This window comes from Budorcas taxicolor, chromosome 5 (assembly GCF_023091745.1).
Source record: "Budorcas taxicolor isolate Tak-1 chromosome 5, Takin1.1, whole genome shotgun sequence".
In the NCBI taxonomy this organism is placed as follows: domain Eukaryota; kingdom Metazoa; phylum Chordata; class Mammalia; order Artiodactyla; family Bovidae; genus Budorcas; species Budorcas taxicolor.
The window spans coordinates 100459818-100479811 of record NC_068914.1 but is presented as its reverse complement, the minus strand read 5'-3'; the positions used below and the strand labels follow the sequence as shown (position 1 = coordinate 100479811).

Sequence of the window (19994 nt, the reverse complement as noted above, 5' to 3'; positions counted from 1 at the left end):
ATGATCTGCTCCTTGTTCCTTGCCTTCCTGGTCCTGCCTGCAGCCATTGTGGCCACTCCCAGAGCTGACAGACAGTGCCCAGCATGCGGGGAGCCTTCCTTGGACGTGGAGAGCCACCGGGAGCTGCTGCTTAACCTGGCCAAGAGGAGCATCTTGGACAAGCTGCACCTCAGCCAGCGCCCCACTCTGGGCCGGCCTGTGTCCCGAGTTGCTCTGCGGGCTGCCCTGCAGCGCCTCCACGGGCCTCCACAGGGGGTGCTTCCGGAAGCCGATGCGGGACAGGAGTATGAGATCATCACCTTTGCTGAGACAGGTGGGTTCTTGGCCTGTAGATCTTCCCCCAAACTCGATCTCCTCAGGAAACAAAAAGCTTCCTCCCTGGTAACTAACCTCTGACTTTCTCCCCAAAACCATCCCAACTCTGGCCTCTCACAGCCTATAGTCTCCTAATCCCAGGCTCTCAACCCCCACCCCCCCAAGCACTCCCTTATAAATTTAGACTTGACCAATGGGTACCCGAGAAGTGGGTACCTTTCGCTTTTCTTTGAGACTGCCTACCCCTATCTCCCCTGGTTCCTCTCTCGGCAGGCCCCACACACTTCCACAGGCTGTGATGTGATGCCTGGACTCAGGGTCTGGGAACCAGACAGTCTGTCCCTCCTCTGGCCCCAGGATCCAGCCTCTTTGTACCCCATCTTCCCCAGATACCTCATTTGGGTAAAAGATAAAAAAGTGAAACACTCCAATTACAATTTTGCTCCACTGACTCCTGTCCTCTTGCCTTGATTACCTTGGGTCCCCACATCAGAACAGGGTCAAAATGAGGCTCAGAAGGATATTTAAAGGATAAATAAAGAACGGGGGTGGGGTAGAGAATTTAGTGGGCAGCTGGAGAGAATATCAAGGATTCAGAGACAAGGGAATTCTTTAGTGGTCCAGTGGTTTTGGAGTAGGAAATGGCAACCCACTCCAGTGTTCTTGCCTGGAAAATTTCATGGATGGAAGAGCTTGGAGGGCAGGCTGCAGTCCATGGGGTCCCAAAAAGTGGGACGTGACTAAGCATGCATGCCAGCGATTTAGGACTCTGCACCCTCATGGCTGAGGGCCCAGGTTCAATCCCTGGTTGAGGAACTAAGATCTCAGAAGCCTCAAGGTGGGGCCAAAAAAAAAAGAATTCAGAGACAGATCTGAGAAACAGAACATAAACAAGTGGTCTCTCTTGCCTCTGAGCTTCTTACAAGTTTTGTCTTAGGTTTAGAAGGCCCTCCCCAATCCTGGTCCCTTTCCTTGAGTCGGCATCTACTCCCTTCAAGGCCCAGCACCCCTATCCTGAAAACACCCACCCTGACTTGAGGCCGAGGGGCTCCCTCTCTTATAGCTCGCATACCCTCACCCGGAACCTGGACCTTCCTTGTGGAATTGCCTGTTTCCAGGTTTTCTATGAAGTCTGTCTTCCCATAGAATTCAACCCCTTGAGTTCAGGAACTGTCATTTATTCCTCACATTGTCACCGGAGACTAGTATATAGTAGAAATAACTAACACTTATACAATATTTGGGCTTCCTCAATGGCTCAGTGGTAAAGAACCTGCCTGCAATGCAGGAGACACACAAGACTCGAGTTCAATCCCTGGGTCCTGAAGATCCCCTGGAGGAGGGCATGGCAACCTACTCCAGTATTCTTGCCTGGAGAATCCTATGGACAGAGAAACCTGGAAGGCTACAATCCATAGGGTCACAAAGAGTCAGGCGTGACTGAAGTGGCTGAACACTCACACATACAATGTTTACAGTGTTCTAAACCTTTTACAGATACTAACTCCTTGAGAGCCTCACAAGTCAGGTAGGCAAATACTATTGTTGTCTGTATTTTAGAAATGATGAAACTGAGGCTCAAAGAGGTTGAGTAGCTAGCTCAAGGTCATATGACCAGTAAGTGGTGGAACCAGACAGCCTGAGTCTCAAGTCCTTGATCTTGACCATTATACCACTGTGCCTCTTGTAAACAGAGTAGATGCTTGACAACCAACCAAACCAGGTCAGCTTAACCACGTCTAGAGTCCCCAGTGATGAATGAGACCCTATTCCAGCTCAGTAAAGGGTTTCTGCTCATAATTAAGAACACAAACTCTGGAGCCAGATAAACTGGGCTCAAATTCCTGCTCAGCTACTTATTAATATATGTCCTGGGTTGTTGATAGTTTTCTCAGTTGCAAAACAGAGATAATGAGAGGATAGTTGAGAGAATTAAGTGAAGTAATTAATGTACTTAGAAAGCATGGGCTTCCCTGGTGGCTCAAACAGTAAAGAAACTGCCTGCAATGCAGGAGACCCAGGTTCAATCCCTGGGTCGGGAAGATCCCCTGACGAAGGGAATGGCAACCCACTCCAGTATTCTTGCCTGGAGAAACCCACGGACAGAGGAGCCTGGCAGACTACAGTCCATGGGTTGCAAAGAGTTGGACAGGATTGAGCGACTAACACTTTCACTTTCTTTCACTTAGAAAGGAGAAGGTGGGAGGGAACTTAGAAGACTCAGCTTCTGCCCATGAAGAGTTTAATTGTTACTGCTAGGAATAAATTACCTAGAATACAGGCAGAATGAAATTAATGCTGGATGAGGACACAAGCACCTCATGGCCAGAAGTCAGTCACTGGGACCTGATGGGACGGGGAAATCTTTCAGAAGGTTACAAACAGGCTAGATTGTACAGGAAGTTTGACTTCAATGGGTAAAGAATGGTAAACAACATCCTAAATGGAAAAACACGAGCAAAAATCTGAAGAAACGGACTGCATTTGGAGTTGAAGGTAGTTTGGAGTGGATGAACACAGGGTGGACAGTGGCCATGAAGCCGTGAGTCCTTTGAACACCACAATCCTGGTTGTTTTATAATGATTTTACAATGTTTTATAATGATTTATCACCATCCTATCTGCAACCAAGCCTTGTTAATTTATTTTTTAATGTTTATTTTACTTTCTTTACACTGGGTCTCCATCGCTGTGCACAGGCTTCTCATTGCTGTGGCTTCTCTTGTTGCAGAGCACAGGCTCTAGGCATGCGGGCTTCAGTGGTTGCAGCTCGTGAGCTCAGTAGTTGTGGCTCATGGGCTCCAGAGTGTGGGCTCAGTAACTGCATCTCATGGAGTTAGTTGCTCCTCACATGTGGGATCTTCCCAGATCACGGGTCAAATCCATGTCCCCTGCATTGGCAGGTGGATTCTTTACCATTGTGCCTCCTGGTTGGTTTTTTTTCACCTTTGTATCCCTGATGCTTAGCCCAGTTCCTGGCACACTGTGGCAGTAATGACCATTACCAGGTATTTATTGTACCTGCCTCCTCTCAGTTAATCCTTGCATAAAGTAGACTTTATCATTCCCTGGTCACTCAGACAGTAAAGAATCTGCCTGCAATGCCAGAGACCTGGGTTCGATCCCTGGGTCGGGAAGATCCCCTGGAGATCCCCTGGAGTAGATCCCCTGAAGATCCCCAGTAGGATCCCCTGGAGAAGGAAATGGCAACCCACTCCAGTATTCTAGCCTGGAGAATTCCATGGACAGAGAAGCCTGGCAGGCTACAGTCCACAGGGTCGCAAAGAGCGACTAACATTTTATCATTCCCATCTTAAGAATGCAGAAACTGAAACTCAAAGAAGATAATTTACGTGGCCAAGGTCATACACGGAGAAGGCGATGGCACCCCACTCCAGTACTCTTGCCTGGAAAATCCCATGGATCGGGGAGCCTGGTGGGCTGCCGTCTATGGGGTCACACAGAGTCGGACACGACTGTAGTGACTTCCCTTTCACTTTTCACTTTCATGCATTGGAGGAGGAAATGGCAACCCACTCCAGTGTTCTTGCCTGGAGAATCCCAGGGATCGGGGAGCCTGGTGGGCTGCCGTCTATGGGGTCTCAAAGAGTCGGACGCGACTGAGTGACTTCCCTTTCACTTTTCACTTTCATGCATTGGAGGAGGAAATGGCAACCCACTCCAGTGTTCTTGCCTGGAGAATCCCAGGGATCGGGGAGCCTGGTGGGCTGCCGTCTATGGGGTCACACAGAGTCGGACACGACTGTAGTGACTTATCGGTAGCAGCAAGGTCATACAGCTTACAAAGGGCAGAATTCAAACACCATTCTCTCTGACTTTAAAGTCTATATACTTTCCATATTTGCTAATCAATGAATGAATACAACATTCAGGCTGGAGGGGGTGTGACCCAAAATGAACTTTGGAGATGAGAATGACTGATCCCTGGATCCTATCTTTTACATTTAAATATTTTAGTTTCAAGTTTTCATTCCAGCTTAAGCTATCATCTCCACCATTGTGTGAAAGAGAAGATCTGAGAATTGTTCTTGCTGGAGATACAAAGAGAAAGAGCTTGGGGCCCTGGAGAAACCAGGGGAAGAACCTCCAGTGGTGTCCTGACACTGGCTCAGACTGGCTCTTGAGGCCTGATGGTGAACATCTGCCAACTGTGTATTCAGTGGTATCACATTGGTAGTCTGAAATTGGCCAATATAGGAGAATGTATTCCTCAGAAATTGGCTAACACTATTAATCAGCGCCTTTTCCCCCCACTCTGGAATCCAGTTGTTAAATATTTACCAGCACAACATTGCCTTTGACCTAAAAATTCAAGTTATCTGCTTCCCACATACCTAACGTACAATGCTGAGACAGGAATGGGACATAATAGATACACCTGTTCAAAATGGGAGACAGGGGAGGAAGACGCAGAGCAGTCACTGGTTTATGAAAATTCTACCCTAAGTCTGGAACTCCTTTGATTAAGGCCTTTTTCTGCGACTTTCCTCTCCTCTTAAGAAGAGCCCACCATTGCTCTCCTAGGCTTCTAGGTCTGCTCTCTTGACCCTTAGTGCCAGCCCCAGATGTCTTTCCTTTTAAATAAAAAGTAGCCTGCGTTTGCAGCAGAGTAGTTTTCTCAGCCTGCATCTGCCCAAAAAAGTTGGGGGCCTGGAGACCTGGAGACTTCTTTTCATTCTGAGTCATCTCTATCTCTTTTAGTCCAAATTGGTGCTTCTTTCACTATTAAAATTCTCTTTAACACTCTGTGAGCCTTCTAAATAATAAATTATAGTCTACTCAATCAGACAAAAGGCACTCCATTCTATCAAGACAGATGCCTGTCTTTAGGTTACAAGTCAGGGTGTTGCGGGATAAGATTCTTAGAAGCCCTTCTGTCTAGTTGAGAGAATCTATAGAAAAACGTCTTACATTTTAGATCTTTGAACTTCCCTGGTGGCCCAGTGATTAAGACTCCATGCTTCCACTGCAGGAGCACTGGTTCCATCCCTGGCTGGGGAATTAGTGTGACCGAAAAAAAAAAAAAAGATCTTAACAAAGATGTTAGATCCTAACAAAAGGTCTTAGAGCTTACCTTTACTGTTTTGATCATAACTCTGAAGCCATGTTTTACCTGCAGTGTCCTGGGGTTGATTTTTGCCCTGAGACCACTTCTTAGTTTGAGAACCTTTTGCTAGACAGAGTTGAGGAATGAAAAAATATTTTATTGTTCAATCTAACAAGTCCTGTTGGAAAGTTTTTCTCTAAATTCTGGTTGAACATTGAACAGTTCCTTTTTTAGTTCATCTCACTCTTGAGATGCCTTATCATAGGCAGCTAAAATAAGCCAATTGGCACTTTCAACATTCTGCCTGGAAATATCTTTAGCTAAATTCACAACTTTGTTAGATACCGTTTCTAGCTTCCAAGTTACCAGAGACGATAGCCAATACATAATACAGGTTCCCCTTTCTCTAGCTTCCAACAGCGATTTCTTCACTGTCCTTCCTGCCTTCACTAACAGTCTCCCTGCTGTCCTTCCATCACTTGTCTGCCACTCAGTCCCTAAGCCTGTACTGCATATTTTAAGCCTTTGCTATGGTGTACCCCACTTTGGACACTTATTTCTGTTTTAGTTATCCGTTAATATAGCAGATCAGCTCAAACACCGAGGCTTAGAGCAAAAAAAAAAATCAGTATTTTCTGTGATTTTGTAGTTTGACTGGACTTATTCAGGACAGTTCCTTCACTTGATGTGGGATCGCTGAGGTCATTCAAGCAATTGCATTCTCAGATGGGGCCGAAATCTCTAGGATGGCCTCTGATCTTCCAAAGTCTCTCTCCACATGGCTCCTCATCATTCAGTAGTCTAGCCCAAGTTTCTTTAAAGCATTTAGAGGTTTCCTGGTCTCCTCTGGCAGTCCAGTGGTTAAGACTCCACACCTCCAGTACAGGGGGCACAGGTTCAATAACCAGTCAGGGAACTGAAGTCCCACATGCGGCCAAATGAAAAAAACAATTTAAAATAAAAGTTTCCTTCCAAGAGGAGGAAGCCTCAAAGTACTTATTAAGTACTTATTAAGCATCTACTTGCACCGTGCTTGCCTACTTCTCATTGGCCAAATCAAGTCACATGCCAAGCCCAGAATTGATATAGGAAGGGATTGCACAAAACTATGAATATTGGGAGGTGTTGTTCACTGATGGTCAACAATGTAGAAGTCTTCCACAGCCCCTGCTGGTCCTGTGTCTGCCTGCTATAACTGGGGTGGCTTACGAGGTTCTAAAAGGTAAGAGCGCTTAGTGACCTAACAAGAAAAGATTAGCTGGACCAATTAGACTCTTCTGTAAAGATTTTGGAATTGGAACACTGAAGAATCAGGTCACTTAGCTAGGAAGAGCTAAGTTAAAAGCTCTGTAGACTCAGGAGCTGGGGCCACCATTTAGGGACCCGAGGAAGCTCACAGGGAGGCAAAAGAGGTAGACCCACAGAAAGAGAAGAAGGGAGTAGACTTACACAGGGAGACTGAGATCACTGAGCTCTTGCAGGCTTTCAGAGCTGTCTAGAGCAACCATATTCCAGGCTTTACGATTCACACCAAGTCTAGCTGAATTTCAGTTTCTGCTCTTTTACGCCCATGAGCGTGTCAGTGACATTCCCACAATAAAGCATTCTTTCCTTAAATAAAAAAGGGTCACTAAGGCCAAAGCATAATGGCATTTAATTGCCTCCTAAAACAGGTGTATTCATCAATAAGTTTTTTTAAACTATGAATTTTATGACCTAGCCTTTTGGAAAATAATTCTGATGTCAGCATAAAATAAGAATGAAAGACCTGACTTCCCTGGCAGGGCAGTGGTTAAGACTTTACCTTTCAACACAGGAGGTGGGGATTCAATCCCTGGTCAGGGAATTAAGATCCCACATGCCTCGCGGCCGAATAACCAAAGCATAAAACAGAAGCTATGTTGTAACAAATTCAAAACAGACTTTAAAACTGGCCCATTCAAAAAGAAAAAAAGAAAAAAAAAAAGAATGAAAAGCCATCCACTGAAAAAGTGTTTATCGAATGCCTATAATGTACCAGGTGCTAGGGATACAGTGGTGGGCCACACAGACACAATCTGTACCTTTGTGGAGTGTACATCCTGGCTGGGAGTGGGGATGGGGGAAGAAGAGGGAAGGAGAAGTATATAGTCAACAAACGAGCAGAAAAGCCAAGATGATTACAGAGAACGACAGTGGATATAAAGACCAGTTAAACAGGATAGTGTATTAAAGAGATGAGGGTAAAGTTGAAGGCTGTTTTAGCTAGGTCAGTCAGGGAAGCCCCTCTAAAGAAGCGAATTTGAACTGAATGGCAAGAAGGAGTCAGTCATTCAACATTCTTGGAAAGACATTCCAGGCAGGGGAAATAGCAAGTGCAAAGGCCATGAGGTGGGTCCATGCTTTGTAAGAGTTCAAGGAACAGAAAAAAAGCAGTATAGGTAGAATATAGTCATTAAATGGCAGAATGCCTGATCATACAAGTTTTCTATGCTGTGTGTGTGTGCTAAGTTGCTTCAGTTGTGTTTGACTCTGAATGTCCATGGACTATAGCCCGCCAGGCTCCTCTGTCCATGGATTTCTCTAGGCAAGGATATTAAGGGGTTTACGTATTCTAATTTTGGCTGTTCTGAGTCTTCACTGCAGTGTGCAGGCTCTTCCTTGTGGTGACTAGGCTTCTCTAGTTGTGGCACTAGGGCTTAGCTGCACCACAGCATGTGGAATCTTAGTTCCCCAAGGATCAGGGATTGAACTCATGTCTTTTGCATTGGAAGGTGGATTCTTAACCACAGGACCACCGGGGAAGTCCCTGTTAAGGAGTTTAGATTTTATTCAAATAGCAATGGGAAAATTTTGAAGGATATTAAGCTGATCAGATTTATGCTATAAAAAAATTACTCTGGGACTTCCCTGGTGGTCCAGTGGTTAAGACTCTGTGCTTCAACTGCAGTAGGTGTGAGTTTGATCCCTGGTTAGGGAACTGAGATCCCATATGCCACGTAACACAGCCGGGGGGGTGGGGAAATTACTCTGACTAATGTGTGAAGAATGGTTTTGGGGGCGAGAGTGAACCAACCACTTGGCAAGCTATTGCCATAGTTCAAGAAAAAGATGATTGTGGGTTGAACTAATGTATGGTAGAGGAGGTGGGGTTAAGTGAAATTACATTATGAACTAGAGATATAGTTAACAGGTCTGCAGATAATTTCAAAGAAGGGAATGAGGGCAAGCAAGACTTTGGTTTAAGCAATACCTTCATAGGGAAAGGGAAGACTGAAGAAGGAACAGGTTTGAGTTGGGGGTCAGGGAGGATAAACCTGGAGTTCTCTGAACTTGAAAAGTTTGAAATAGCATTGGATATCCTAGTGGAATATCAGATCTGTGGCTGGTTATACAAGACTGAAGCTCAGGGAGAGGTCAGGGCCACAGATAGAGGTATCTGGGGAGTTATCAACATATAGATGTAATTGAAAGCCAAGGGAATTAATGGGATCTTTCTGGGAGAGAGTACAGGTAGAGAACCGAAGGGAGCGAGATCCTCCAACATTTAGAGGTCAGGCAGAGGAAGAGGAGCTGTCAGCCAAAGAGACCAAGATAGAGTGGCCAGAGTCATGGAAGCCAAGAGGAGGAAGTATTTCCAGAAGGAGGGAACGGTCCACTGCCTCAAACACCTGCTTGAAGTTCAGGTAAGGCCAACCAATATAGAGATGAAACCATGTGGATATGGCAGTGTGGAAGGTGTTAGTGATCCTGACAGGAGCAGGAGTGGAGGGAGCAGAAACCCAACTCATGTGTTTCAGTAGGTCAGGCGAGAGATGAAGAGGGGGAATCGGGCAGCAGTGATAGGCACAGGAAGAAATCCAGAGCCATTTTTTTTTCGGTTGAGCTCCACAGCATGTGGGATCCTAGTTCCTTGACCAGGAATTGAACCCACGCCCCTCGCACTTGAAGCATGGAGTCTTATCCACTGGACAGCCAGGTAAGTCCCTATGCCAGTCGTTAGAACCACTCTGGTGAGGAACTGGATGTGGAGAATAAGGGAGGTGATCTTAGGGTTTCTAAAGATGATAAGCAAAGTAATGGTGCCACCAATTCTAAGAACAGAAAGAGAGGTATATAGGGAGGAAAATCATGATTTCTACGTTTCCACAGAATGTGGCAAAATTAAGCAGTTAGAAGTTTAGGCCTGAAGCTTGGTGATTCCCAAGGTGCAAAATGGTCTGGACTGGACTGACAGATTCAGGAATCACCAGTATAAGATTTGTGTTGGCTGCCTACAACTGTGGGTCAGGGCTTCCCTCAGTGTAGAGTAAGAGGAAATGGGACTTCCCTGGGGGTCCAGTGCTTAAGACTCCGAGCTTCCACTGCATGGGGGTGGGCAAGCTCGATCCCTGGTTGGGGAAATAAGGGTTAAAAAAAAAGAGGAAATGAAGGTCAACTCTTGCACTGGAGGGATGGTCAGAGAAAGAAAAGCCAGTAAAGAAAATTAAGGAAGAATCCTAAGAGAGTTGTGAGAAGAGATTTTTAAGAAGGAAAGGGTCCTTAACAGTGCCAGGACTGTGGTTGAGAAGGAACTCACAGGGAGGTAGCAGGTAGAACTGACACTCAGAAGGCCACAATGACTGGGGCTTCTTGTGTCCACAGGCCTCTGCAACACCACCCAGACTCGTCTGGATTTCCACTTCTCCTCTGACAGCTCAGCTGGTGGCTTGGAGGTCCAGCAGGCCAGCCTCATGTTCTTTGTACAGCTCCCTCCCAGTACCACCTGCCCTCTGAAGGTGAGGGTCCTTGAGCTCAGCCCACGTGACACCAACCTCACTTCGGCCGCTCAGCACCTGCTGGAGGTAAACGACAGTGGCTGGCACCAGCTTCTCCTGGGGCCGGAAGCTCAGACTGCTTATAGCCAGGGGCACCTGGCCCTGGAGCTGGCCCCCGAAGGACAGGTGGCCTGGAGCCCAGTCATCCTGGCTGGGGCTGCACATAGGCCCTTCGTGACAGCTCGGGTGAGAGTCGGGGGCAAGCACCGGCTTCGTCGTCGAGGCATCGACTGCCAGGGCAGGTCCAGGATGTGCTGTCGACAGGAGTTCTTCGTGGACTTCCGGGAGATTGGATGGCACGACTGGATCATCCAGCCTGAGGGCTATGCGATGAACTTCTGCACAGGGCAGTGCCCCCTGCACGTGGCAGGCATGCCTGGCATCGCCGCCTCCTTTTACACCTCGGTGCTCAATCTTCTAAAGGTCAACACAGCTGCAGGCACCACCAGAGGGAGTTCATGCTGTGTGCCCACCATCCGGCGCCCCCTCTCTCTGCTCTACTATGACAGGGACAGCAACATTGTCAAGACTGACATACCTGACATGGTGGTAGAGGCCTGTGGATGCAGTTAGTCTGTGTGTGGCACAGGCAGCTGGGGGGGAGGGGGGACAGGCAAACACGCCCTGACGGAGGTGCTCTTCCTTGATAGTAGGGTGTGGCCCTCTTACTGCCTCTGTCCGGAAGATGGACACCCTCTTCCTGAGCAACTTGGGGAAATTATCCCCACTTTGATGTGAGGAGACCTTCATCACATCTCCTTAGATGTGATCTAAGGAGAGCCACGGTACCATCTTCATAATGACTAGCCCCTTTCTGGGGCAGAGTCCATTCAGCAAGCCCCATGTGCTCAACTGCCACCCCAGGGACTCTGATCCATCTCCTACCATGAGCAGTGCCATCTGAGTCCCAGACAGATACCCACAGCCCCACTGCAATCCCGCCCACAATCCACGGTGCCTCCCTGCCCTTTCTACTGCACATCCCCCACTACAGGATGAATTGGCCAGCCCCGTTCCTAGCTTTTCTGGATCTCCAGAGAGTCCCTCCCTTAGATTCACCAAACATTACATCCTCTTTATGTCTTGAGCCCTTTTCCCTCTGACTTGCCCAGTGGGTTGCTGAAGCCTCTCTTGGCATGCCTTCATTCACTCTTTGTCCTTCTCCATCTGGCTCTGTACCCTTGGGGGTGGACTCACCTGAGTTCCTTTGGCCTCTAGCTTCCTGCTGAGTTTGACTGGCTTAGCAAACTAGCAAGAATGGAAAGCTCTTACAAGCCAAGAGCGTGGAAGCAGGGATACCTGAACTTAGGCAGAGCTGGAGCTGTGGAGGGGGTGGGGAGCTGGACAGGAGTTGTAGGGATATAGGCATAGCCATAGTCACACAGAACCATGGAACCTAGGCAGAGGGAAAGGAATAAGAAACACGCTGGCCTCTGTCTCCTCTTAGCCTTTGATCTGCCTTTTGCTAGTTCCTGGGTGCTTCAACATCCCTCCTCAGTTCCCTTAACCCTGCCCATACCTCTGAAAAGAGGTCCTTCATTGAGTCTTCTTAGTGATGCCAACATAGACAGCTGAGTGGGTCTTTTATTTCCTGCCAGGACCCTGATTGGTACCCCCGATGACACAGAGCCTGCCTGCCCTGCCCACTTTTCTCTCCTCACAGTCTCTTTAGGGCTGAACTTTATGTCTGTCCCACACATCATGACTCCTCCTTCCCTAGGCTGCCTCCTTTCTTAGGCCCCATCCTACTTCCTAGAACCATCTTCACTGGTCTTCCAGCTAATAAAGACCTGGGCTTTACTTGCTCCTCTCCTCCCTCTGTCCTCGGTCCAAGAGATGAGACAGATCACTGTTCAGCCAGCAAGTAGGTGACAACCTGTGGGCACACACATGGTGGGAGGCAGAGACGAGGCAGCCTTCCTTCACTGATCCTCAGGGCTCCAGCCAGGAGTCCTGTCTGGGAGATGGAACTGGCCAAGGGCCACTGGAGTAGGATGGGGAGAAGAAAAGGAAAGTCTGCGGAGAGGAGAGGGAGGTATTTGCTCTGAGACTGGGTCCTCTCCAGACCTTTGCCCTCTTCCCCCACCATCGCCCCCCCACCCCTGTTAGCTGGACAGCCCTGAACCATGGGGTCGATATTGTCTGCAACCCAAGGCCGAGATTGTGCAAAACCCATGTGTCCTTTGGGAAACGTGCTGTCTGTGTTTGTTCAGCATATAACCCCCTCCTATCCAGGTCTGAGGTCCCTGGAAAAGGCACCCTAAAGGATAGAGTCTGAAAGACCTCCTGGAGAAAGGCAAATCTGAGCTGCGGGCTTCGTGAGCAAATGCTTACTCGCTCAGAAGTTCTCTGTCCTTTGACTTTATGAGATCTTAACCTAAGGAGAGAATCTAAGGAAGCCTTCTGGTGCTTGGCTGCCCTCTTCCACCACTGTCTCCCACCCTAAATCCACCTCCTCCCAAATCTAACCGCCCTCCTTCCAACTATAGCTTCAGTCCCCAGGGTCAAGACTAAGGTGAGGTGAAGTGAGGTACTTGCCTTGGAGACAGAATTTTAAGGGGATGTCAAAAATTCCATCAGTCAAGATAAATAATATTTTAATGCAATGTTTTTTTTTAAAAATCAATGCAAAAATATCCAAGATGAACAAAATAGCAAATTTTAAAATAAACTAAATGTAACAGGAATCAGTACTATTCCTTCTCTTTTTTGGCTCTGCTTTTGACAAAGAAGAAACAGTGGAATTGTCCTCTTCCCAGCCTTTTCCTCCAGCGCTCCCTGGCCCCTGACACTAGGCTCCTCAGGCTTTTCTCTGTAGGGCAAGATACTCACTCAGGCTCCTTCTACTTCCTCACCCACTCTCAAGCCTGTCGCTACCCCCCAGCCCCCAGCCAGGTTGGTGGTAGGGCGGGCCTGTGAGGCAGATGGCTGGGGTATTTATAACCTGGGAGCACTTCTTGGGAAAAGTGACTAAGATGCTAAGAGCATATTTATAGCTGGGTTCTGACGTAAGTGTCACTGGGGAGGTAGGGGCAGGCCATGCACAGCAGCAAGAGGGTAAGAAGAGCTGGAAATTGGGGGCACCTGACAGAGAGGGCAGGGGAGGAATGGGGTTGGTGACTCCTGCAGTCACTTCTGGATGCTCCCTTGACTCAGGCTCACCCACAGGTGAGCCCTCGGAGACAGCGCCACAGGCAGAAACCTCAGCTTTGCAGTTCGAGGGTCCAGACCCCAGGGGGTAGAGAGGGCTGTCACTCACAAGCTTGACCAACAGAGGGCCCTGGCAGCTGGGGAGAGCCCTGGCCAGAGGGACTTGAATATGACTCAAGATCTGGGGAGAAAGGCAGGGTGGAGAGAGGCTCTAAAAGTCTCATTGGCCCCCTCCCCACCACAGGTGCTGCAGCATGGCACCCATCACTGCCCTCCATTGCCACATGTCAGGGATGAGGCCCAAAACCGAACTGAAGGTAGCAGTGATGTGGTCCTGATGACATCCTCGGCTTTCCGGCAGCGGCAAGCGGAGAGAGCTGAGGCACCAGCTTCTCATTCTTCTGGCGTAGAGGCAGGGTCCCCAGAGGGAGAGGTGGGGAAGCAAGCCCTCTGAATTTCTCCACATCCCAGAGCAGCCCCTTCCCTGGGAAGCTGGTCAGCGCTAAGCCCTCTGCTGTCCAGCGGCTCAGCACTGCCACATGGTGGACACTGGCGGTACTGAGTCCCGGCCCCCAAAGTGCCACCTCTCTTCCCCTGTGCCAGAATCTAGCAGTGTATCTTGAGAGCCCCCAATGGCTGAATAGCCGGGAGATTAACAAACTGGAATAGGGGCCCATTTCCCAAAACACACTCACTTCCTCCCAGCTTCTTGAAGAAACTGGGGCATAAGGAGAAAGGCTGATGACATGAGGCCTTGGTCCTCCCATTTAAAGGCAGTGAGGAGTGTGATAAGGAAGGCTGGGGTTGGGACTCAGGTTGCTATACTGGCTATGTTTTGTTCTTAAAAGCCCATAAATCTTCAATGTCCCACCATTAACCAAGGCTGGCACCACTCCTAGGATACTCCAAATCTAGGCAGCTCTTGGAGTCCCCTGAAAGAGAACCAATGTCTGGGAGAGGCCCTTCCAAGTCTCATGCCCTTCTGCCATCCTTGATGGACTCTGCCCTGATGTAATATTGCATCACCACCACCCCCACCTCTCCAGGTTTCCCCAGACATCACAGTGACATGCCATCCCCCGCCCAGGCTCCAGCCCTTGTCCACGTTGTGCTCCGGTCCAACTGGACTCTGGGCAGCCAGCACAGGCAAGGTCAGGAGGTAACTTCTGTGCCCCATGACACTGCCACCTTGGCCTGGGCAAGAGGACTCCATTCCTACCGCCAGCCCCCCGGCCTCTCGCCCTTGTCCCAGGCCCATTGCTAGAAATAAAAAAGAACCAAGTTCTCCTTCTAGCCCAGAAAAATAACCACTGAGACTCGCAGCTGCCTCATGGAAACTGCTGCAACAGTGGAGGCCAGGAGCTAGACAGACTGGAGGTATGGGGGGAAGTGACCTTCCCTCCTTGCTCACATGGAGCTCCCTCCCCCGAGCCCCAGACCTTGGGGATTGAGCCTGTGAAATCCTCCTCCTTCTTGCATCATACGTGTCCACATCGCCCCCCACCCCCCCACCCCTACCTCAAGCTCCGTGACCAGGGCCAGATGGTGAAACCTGAGCTCCAGGGGGGAACCTCCACCCACGGCAGGGGCCTGATGGGCAGCACAGCTGGCCAATCCTGGGGCTCAGAGGGTAGGTCTGCCTGCTGACCACTAGGTGAGGGAGCCCTAGGCTGCTGGCTCCAGAGAGGCCCCGGTCAGTAGTCAGACATGAGCTGTGAGGGTCGAACTGGCAGACTGCACTGAACATCGCTACCCATTGGACCATCCACTGTCTGCCTTCCTGAGTTCCAGGCAACAGAAGACAGGTGGCTCTACCCTTGGCCAAGGGTAGGTGTGGCACTGGTGGCTGCAGCTGCCGTGTTCTCCTCATTGGCCTCCACGCAGCCAGACTCCACAGGAGGAGCAACGGTCCTCCGAGGCCCCCGACCTGACCCTGGGCTGTTCACCAGGGCCATGGGATTCCACAAGGTCCAGCTCCAACTGGTGCTGCTGTGGGCACTGGTGTGGGCACAGGTGGCAGGGTCTGCGTGTCCGTCCTGTGGGGGCCCCACACTGGCACCCCAAGCAGAGCGAGCTCTGGTCCTCAAGCTGGCCAAGCAGCAAATCCTCGAGGGACTACAGCTGACCAGTCGTCCCCGGATGACTCATCCTCCACCCCTGGCTGTGCTCACCAGAGCCCTCCGAAGACTGCAGCGGGAAAGAGTGGCTCCAGCGAATGGGGAGCAGGTCATCAGCTTTGCAGTCCTCACAGGTGGGTGAAGGAGAGACAGGCAGAGAGCTGACAGGGCAGGGAGGCAGAAGGGGAACTTGACAATGATAGCAGGAGCAGAGGGAGTCAGGTCTGGAAGGAAGAGGAGGAACTGGAGCCAGACTGGCCTCGGAGTCCCTGCTTCTTCCGAAGTTGGGAGCTGGCGAGAGCGGCGGGCAGGGCTCTTGGGAGTCTCAGGGGACAGCATCATCTCCGCTCACATTCTCCAATCCCTTCTCCATCTTTCTGGCAGACTCCTCCACCGCCACCTGCAGCTCCACGCTCACCTTCCACCTGTCCACTCCTCGGTCCCATCACCTGTATCATGCTCGCCTCTGGCTGCACGTGCTCCCCACCCTTCCCGGCCCTCTTTCCTTGAGGATTTTCCGATGGGGGGGCAGGAGGAGAGGCCGAGGGTCCCGCGTCTTTCTGGCTGAGCACCAGTTGACAACCCCGGGCTGGCACGCCCTGACTCTGCCCTCTAGCGGCTTGAAGCGTGAGGAGTCTGGTGTCTTGAAACTCAGACTGGACTGCTGTTCCCTAGAAGGCAACCGCACTGTCGCCCCACAGCTCCTGGACTCAGCGGGAGAGCAGCGGCCCTTCCTGGAACTTAAGACTCGGCCCAAATGGCCTGGAGCAGCCCGGGCCAGGAGGAGGACCCCCAGCTGTGAGCCGGCGACCCCCTTATGCTGTCGGCGAGACCATTATGTAGACTTCCAGGAGCTGGGATGGCGGGATTGGATCCTGCAACCCGAGGGGTACCGGCTGAATTTCTGCAGTGGCCAGTGTCCCCCCCACCTGGCTGGCAGCCCCGGCATCGCTGCCTCCTTCCATTCCGCTGTCTTCAGCCTCCTCAAGGCCAACAACCCTTGGCCCTTGGGTACTTCCTGCTGTGTCCCTACTGCCCGAAGGCCTCTCTCTCTCCTCTACCTTGACCGTGATGGCAACGTGGTCAAGACAGATGTGCCGGATATGGTGGTAGAGGCCTGTGGCTGCAGCTAGCAAGAGGACCTGGGGGTCTGGAGTGAAGAGATCAACCTAGGGGTCCCCAGGCAGAGGGCCTCTGTGGCTGGAGGCATCAGGTTCCTGACCCACACCTCCACCCCATGGGTCATCTGGCAATATGACTGGATTGACCCCTCTGAGACCCAAATGGGCACTTTTGTGTCCAGTCTCTGGCCCATTTCAGGCTGGTTGATATGTGGGGGAGATGGGGAAAGTGTGTCCTGTAAAGGAGTCTATCCAGAAAGCGTGAGTTCCTACCCTAAACTGTCCAAGAAGATGGGAGGGAATGTGGGAAGGAAAGGGCAGAGAAAAATCACTTAGTCTCTCCAGAGAAGAGAAAGTCCTCAAGTAAGGGAAGGAAGGAGCAACCAAGAGCCCAGCAACCTTGGGATGGGGGAGACAGTCTGGCCAAGGGTAGGGGCTGTGGAAGTGCTAGAAGGGAGGCTCAACAGGGACCTGGGCAAGGGGCTAAGGGGAGGTGTTTAGGGAAGCCCCAGAAATGGGAGTCCAGAGAGAGCGGTGCTAAGCCTGAAAAGTTTTCTGGTTTTTCTCTGGGACAGGACCCATTGGGGAGGCAAATGTTTATACTTTCCTAATAAAAATGAAGAAAAAAAATCAAGTGTGAATCACGAAGGGCTGGGATGATGGTCCAAAATAACAGTTCTCAGAGTGTGGCTTGGGAACTCACAGGAGGTCCCTGAGACCCTTTCACATGGTCAAAACTATTTTCACAATAAAACTAAGATGGTACTTGCCTTTTCATTTTCAACATCTCAATAGTCTAGAGTGGAGTTTTCCAGAAGCCAGAGGACATGTGATTATGTCATCTTTCTGACATCTTTGTTAATGGGATGTGTGCTTGTGTATTCTTGGGTTACAACTTTTTTTTTCAGTTTTAATGTCTAGCATGGCAAGTTGATATAAACACATAAACAGAATCTCAATAATTTTTAAGAGTGTAAAGGGATATTGAAAGCAAATTGAGAATCGCTGATCTAGAGTCTTGGATGGGGAGGAGAAAGCAGTGTACTCTGAAACATCTCCATTGGAAGGAACATTGCATGGTCCCTCCTCCAATCATCATTGATCTTGCCTGACCCTCTGGGTTTAACTAGTGTCTGGGTCAAAGTCATGTGGGGGAGGGAGGTTAAAATAGGGCTCCTTATCTGTCCTCCCACAGTTACTACATATATTTGTCAGGCCTCAGACCTCTCCCTAGTTTCACCTTTCCCCTTGACCCTCAGACTGAAGAGTTAACTAATTGACCCTCCAAATCCAAGGAGGGGTGGTTCTTGGAAGCAGAACTAAGATGCGGGAGGTCTATCTGAGGGGTGATGGAAGAGGCTCCTTCCCCCAACCCATGTCTTCTCCCCTTTCTCCTAAAGAAAAGTCAGAGACTAAAATAGCTGCCCCTTCCCCTGCATCCGGTAACCATGGCAACACAAATCCTAAAGAAAGGGCAATCCCCTATCAGACACCACCACTCTGAAGTAGGAGCCTCTGCCAGTGTACCCCTCTGTTTCTTTGGGCTTATATAACCCTTCCATGGGCTCCCAGCCGGGCTTTGGTGGGGGGAATCTAAGCTTCCCCCATTCTCATCTGCCTCCAATCAGACTCGGAGAAGGTGTCATGTACCAGAAGGACCAGCAGAGGGAGCAGGCAGCTTTGCTGAGCAGCAAGAGTGCAGGCAGCGTAGAGGTGCAGAGGTGGCCCCAGCCTTCGAGGTGAAGAAAAGCAGTTCTCTGGGAACAGAGCTTCCGTCTCAGAGTTCCTTAGTAATTTTGTGAACACAAACCCTGCCCTACATCCAGTGCCGCAGCCGCTAACTCCTCCCTTTTATACTGCCTGGACCCCTTACCTTCCGCCCAGGGCTCCCAACCCAACTCGGTCCCAACCTTGTTTCCATCCGAACTCTGTCCCAACCCCTTCATGTTCGATCCAAAGGGTGAGGCCGGCAGAAAAACTACAGGATTGTGGAATGCTCAGTTAGCACCAACTAAAGTCGACGACCCCTACTTCCAATATTCTTTTTCCCGAGTGAGTTTTTTGGTCATTCTCTCCGCCCCCCAATCTATTTCTCAATTTGTTTTTTCTGGCTCTGATTCAGGACCTCTTGGTGGGCAGCCCATCCAGGAATCCAGGCCGGGATTTACTACCCACTACTAGCAGCGTGTTCAGCGGGGGGGGGGTGGGGGGGTGGGTAGGCAGTATAGGGTCCCTCAAGGGAGGGGGAGGATCCTGGGGGTCCTGGGGGTGCAATAAGCCCGGCACCCCCTCTGTTGCTTCCAGCTACCCCGCCTCATCCTCCGGAACGGCAAGAGGGAGGGACATACGAGGGAGGTGAGGGGCGAACGGGAAGAGCGGCGGCGCGCCCGCGGCTTGAGCGAGAAAAAGTTTTTGCAAAAGGGAAAAAAAAAGTTTGCGCTTCTCACGGGTGGTCCCGGCTCGCGGCCCGGCGGGCTGGGCCGGCGGGAGGGCTGGGGGCCAGGTTGGGGGGGTGGGGGTGGCCCTGAGGCTGCGCTGCTGTTGCCCTGTCCGCCCCCCCTCCCCACCGCACACCCCCCAGCCCAGACTCCAGCTCTGGACCGTGCATCCCGAGCCCTGCGCCCAGACGGAGGTGAGAAGGGGGGCAGGCGGGGGACCACCTGGGAGCCGTGGGGGAAGGGACCTGAGGGGATGCTCTACTTGCGAGGGACTCTGCCCTGTCGAGGGGGAGACCAGAGGCAAAATAGAGGTGGGAGAGTCTGGGATAAGATACTAGAAAGTTTGGAGACTTTTTTCAAATGTATCTCCCTTTCTCTATCTGTTTTCCTTCTGACAGTCTGTGTGTCTCTGTCTCAGACAACCATGGATCTCTTTGTCTGTCTCCGGCTCTCTCATATATTAGAAACATCTCATTTTAATGAGGTTGGGATGAAAAAGTTGGGAGGACGGTTAGCTGGAGGTCTGCGTGGTAGAGAGCGAACCCCAGGTGTAACTATGAGCGCTGGGCAGGAAGACATCAGTGTTTCTGAAAGGAGGGAACAGCTCTGGAGAGAGTCCTAGATGGGGTGTGTGAGGTGACAAGACCACTGGGGGGCGGCTGGGCTTGAACCGCTGACCTGTCTTGTGACAGATGTGTTTGCATGTGTTTTTGAGGGAAAGGAATTGTCTTCTGGGGTCGGAAGGGGACTGGGGCAGTCAGTCTCTAGTTTAGGCCCGAGAAAGATTCTCCAAGGAACGTGGACTCCTGGGTCCCAAGGGCTGCAAGCAGGGTGCTAAGGAGGAACTGAGGAGACCTTGTCCTGACCCTCTGACCTCAGGACCACCAGGGCAGCCGAGGGCAACCACCAGGAGACCCCTACTGGGACGGGGCGGGACCACTGGCCGCTGCCTGACTGTGCATCCCCGTTGGCCCCCCTCCCAAACGGGA

General features: G+C 50.6%; 2 protein-coding genes across 2 annotated transcripts; both read left to right on the top strand.

Moving 5' to 3' along the window:
- On the top strand, nt 1-10752 carry INHBC (inhibin subunit beta C). The gene is made up of 2 exons (XM_052641511.1): nt 1-313; nt 10007-10752. The coding sequence occupies exons 1-2, from the start codon at nt 1-3 to the stop codon at nt 10750-10752; spliced, it is 1059 nt and encodes a 352-aa protein (XP_052497471.1).
- Nucleotides 10753-15192: 4440 nt separating this feature from the next.
- INHBE (inhibin subunit beta E) lies at nt 15193-16579 on the top strand. Its single transcript, XM_052641462.1, has 2 exons — nt 15193-15580; nt 15831-16579. The coding sequence occupies exons 1-2, from the start codon at nt 15283-15285 to the stop codon at nt 16577-16579; spliced, it is 1047 nt and encodes a 348-aa protein (XP_052497422.1). The 5' UTR covers nt 15193-15282.
- Nucleotides 16580-19994: the final 3415 nt, after the last annotated feature.

Coding starts and splice junctions, on each gene's coding strand:
- INHBE (XM_052641462.1), top strand. CDS start 15,283: ATGGGATTCCACAAGGTCCAGCTCCAACTGGTGCTGCTGTGGGCACTG. Junction 15,581..15,830: donor CAGCTTTGCAGTCCTCACAG/GTGGGTGAAGGA, acceptor TCTTTCTGGCAG/ACTCCTCCACCGCCACCTGC.
- INHBC (XM_052641511.1), top strand. CDS start 1: ATGATCTGCTCCTTGTTCCTTGCCTTCCTGGTCCTGCCTGCAGCCATT. Junction 314..10,006: donor CATCACCTTTGCTGAGACAG/GTGGGTTCTTGG, acceptor TTGTGTCCACAG/GCCTCTGCAACACCACCCAG.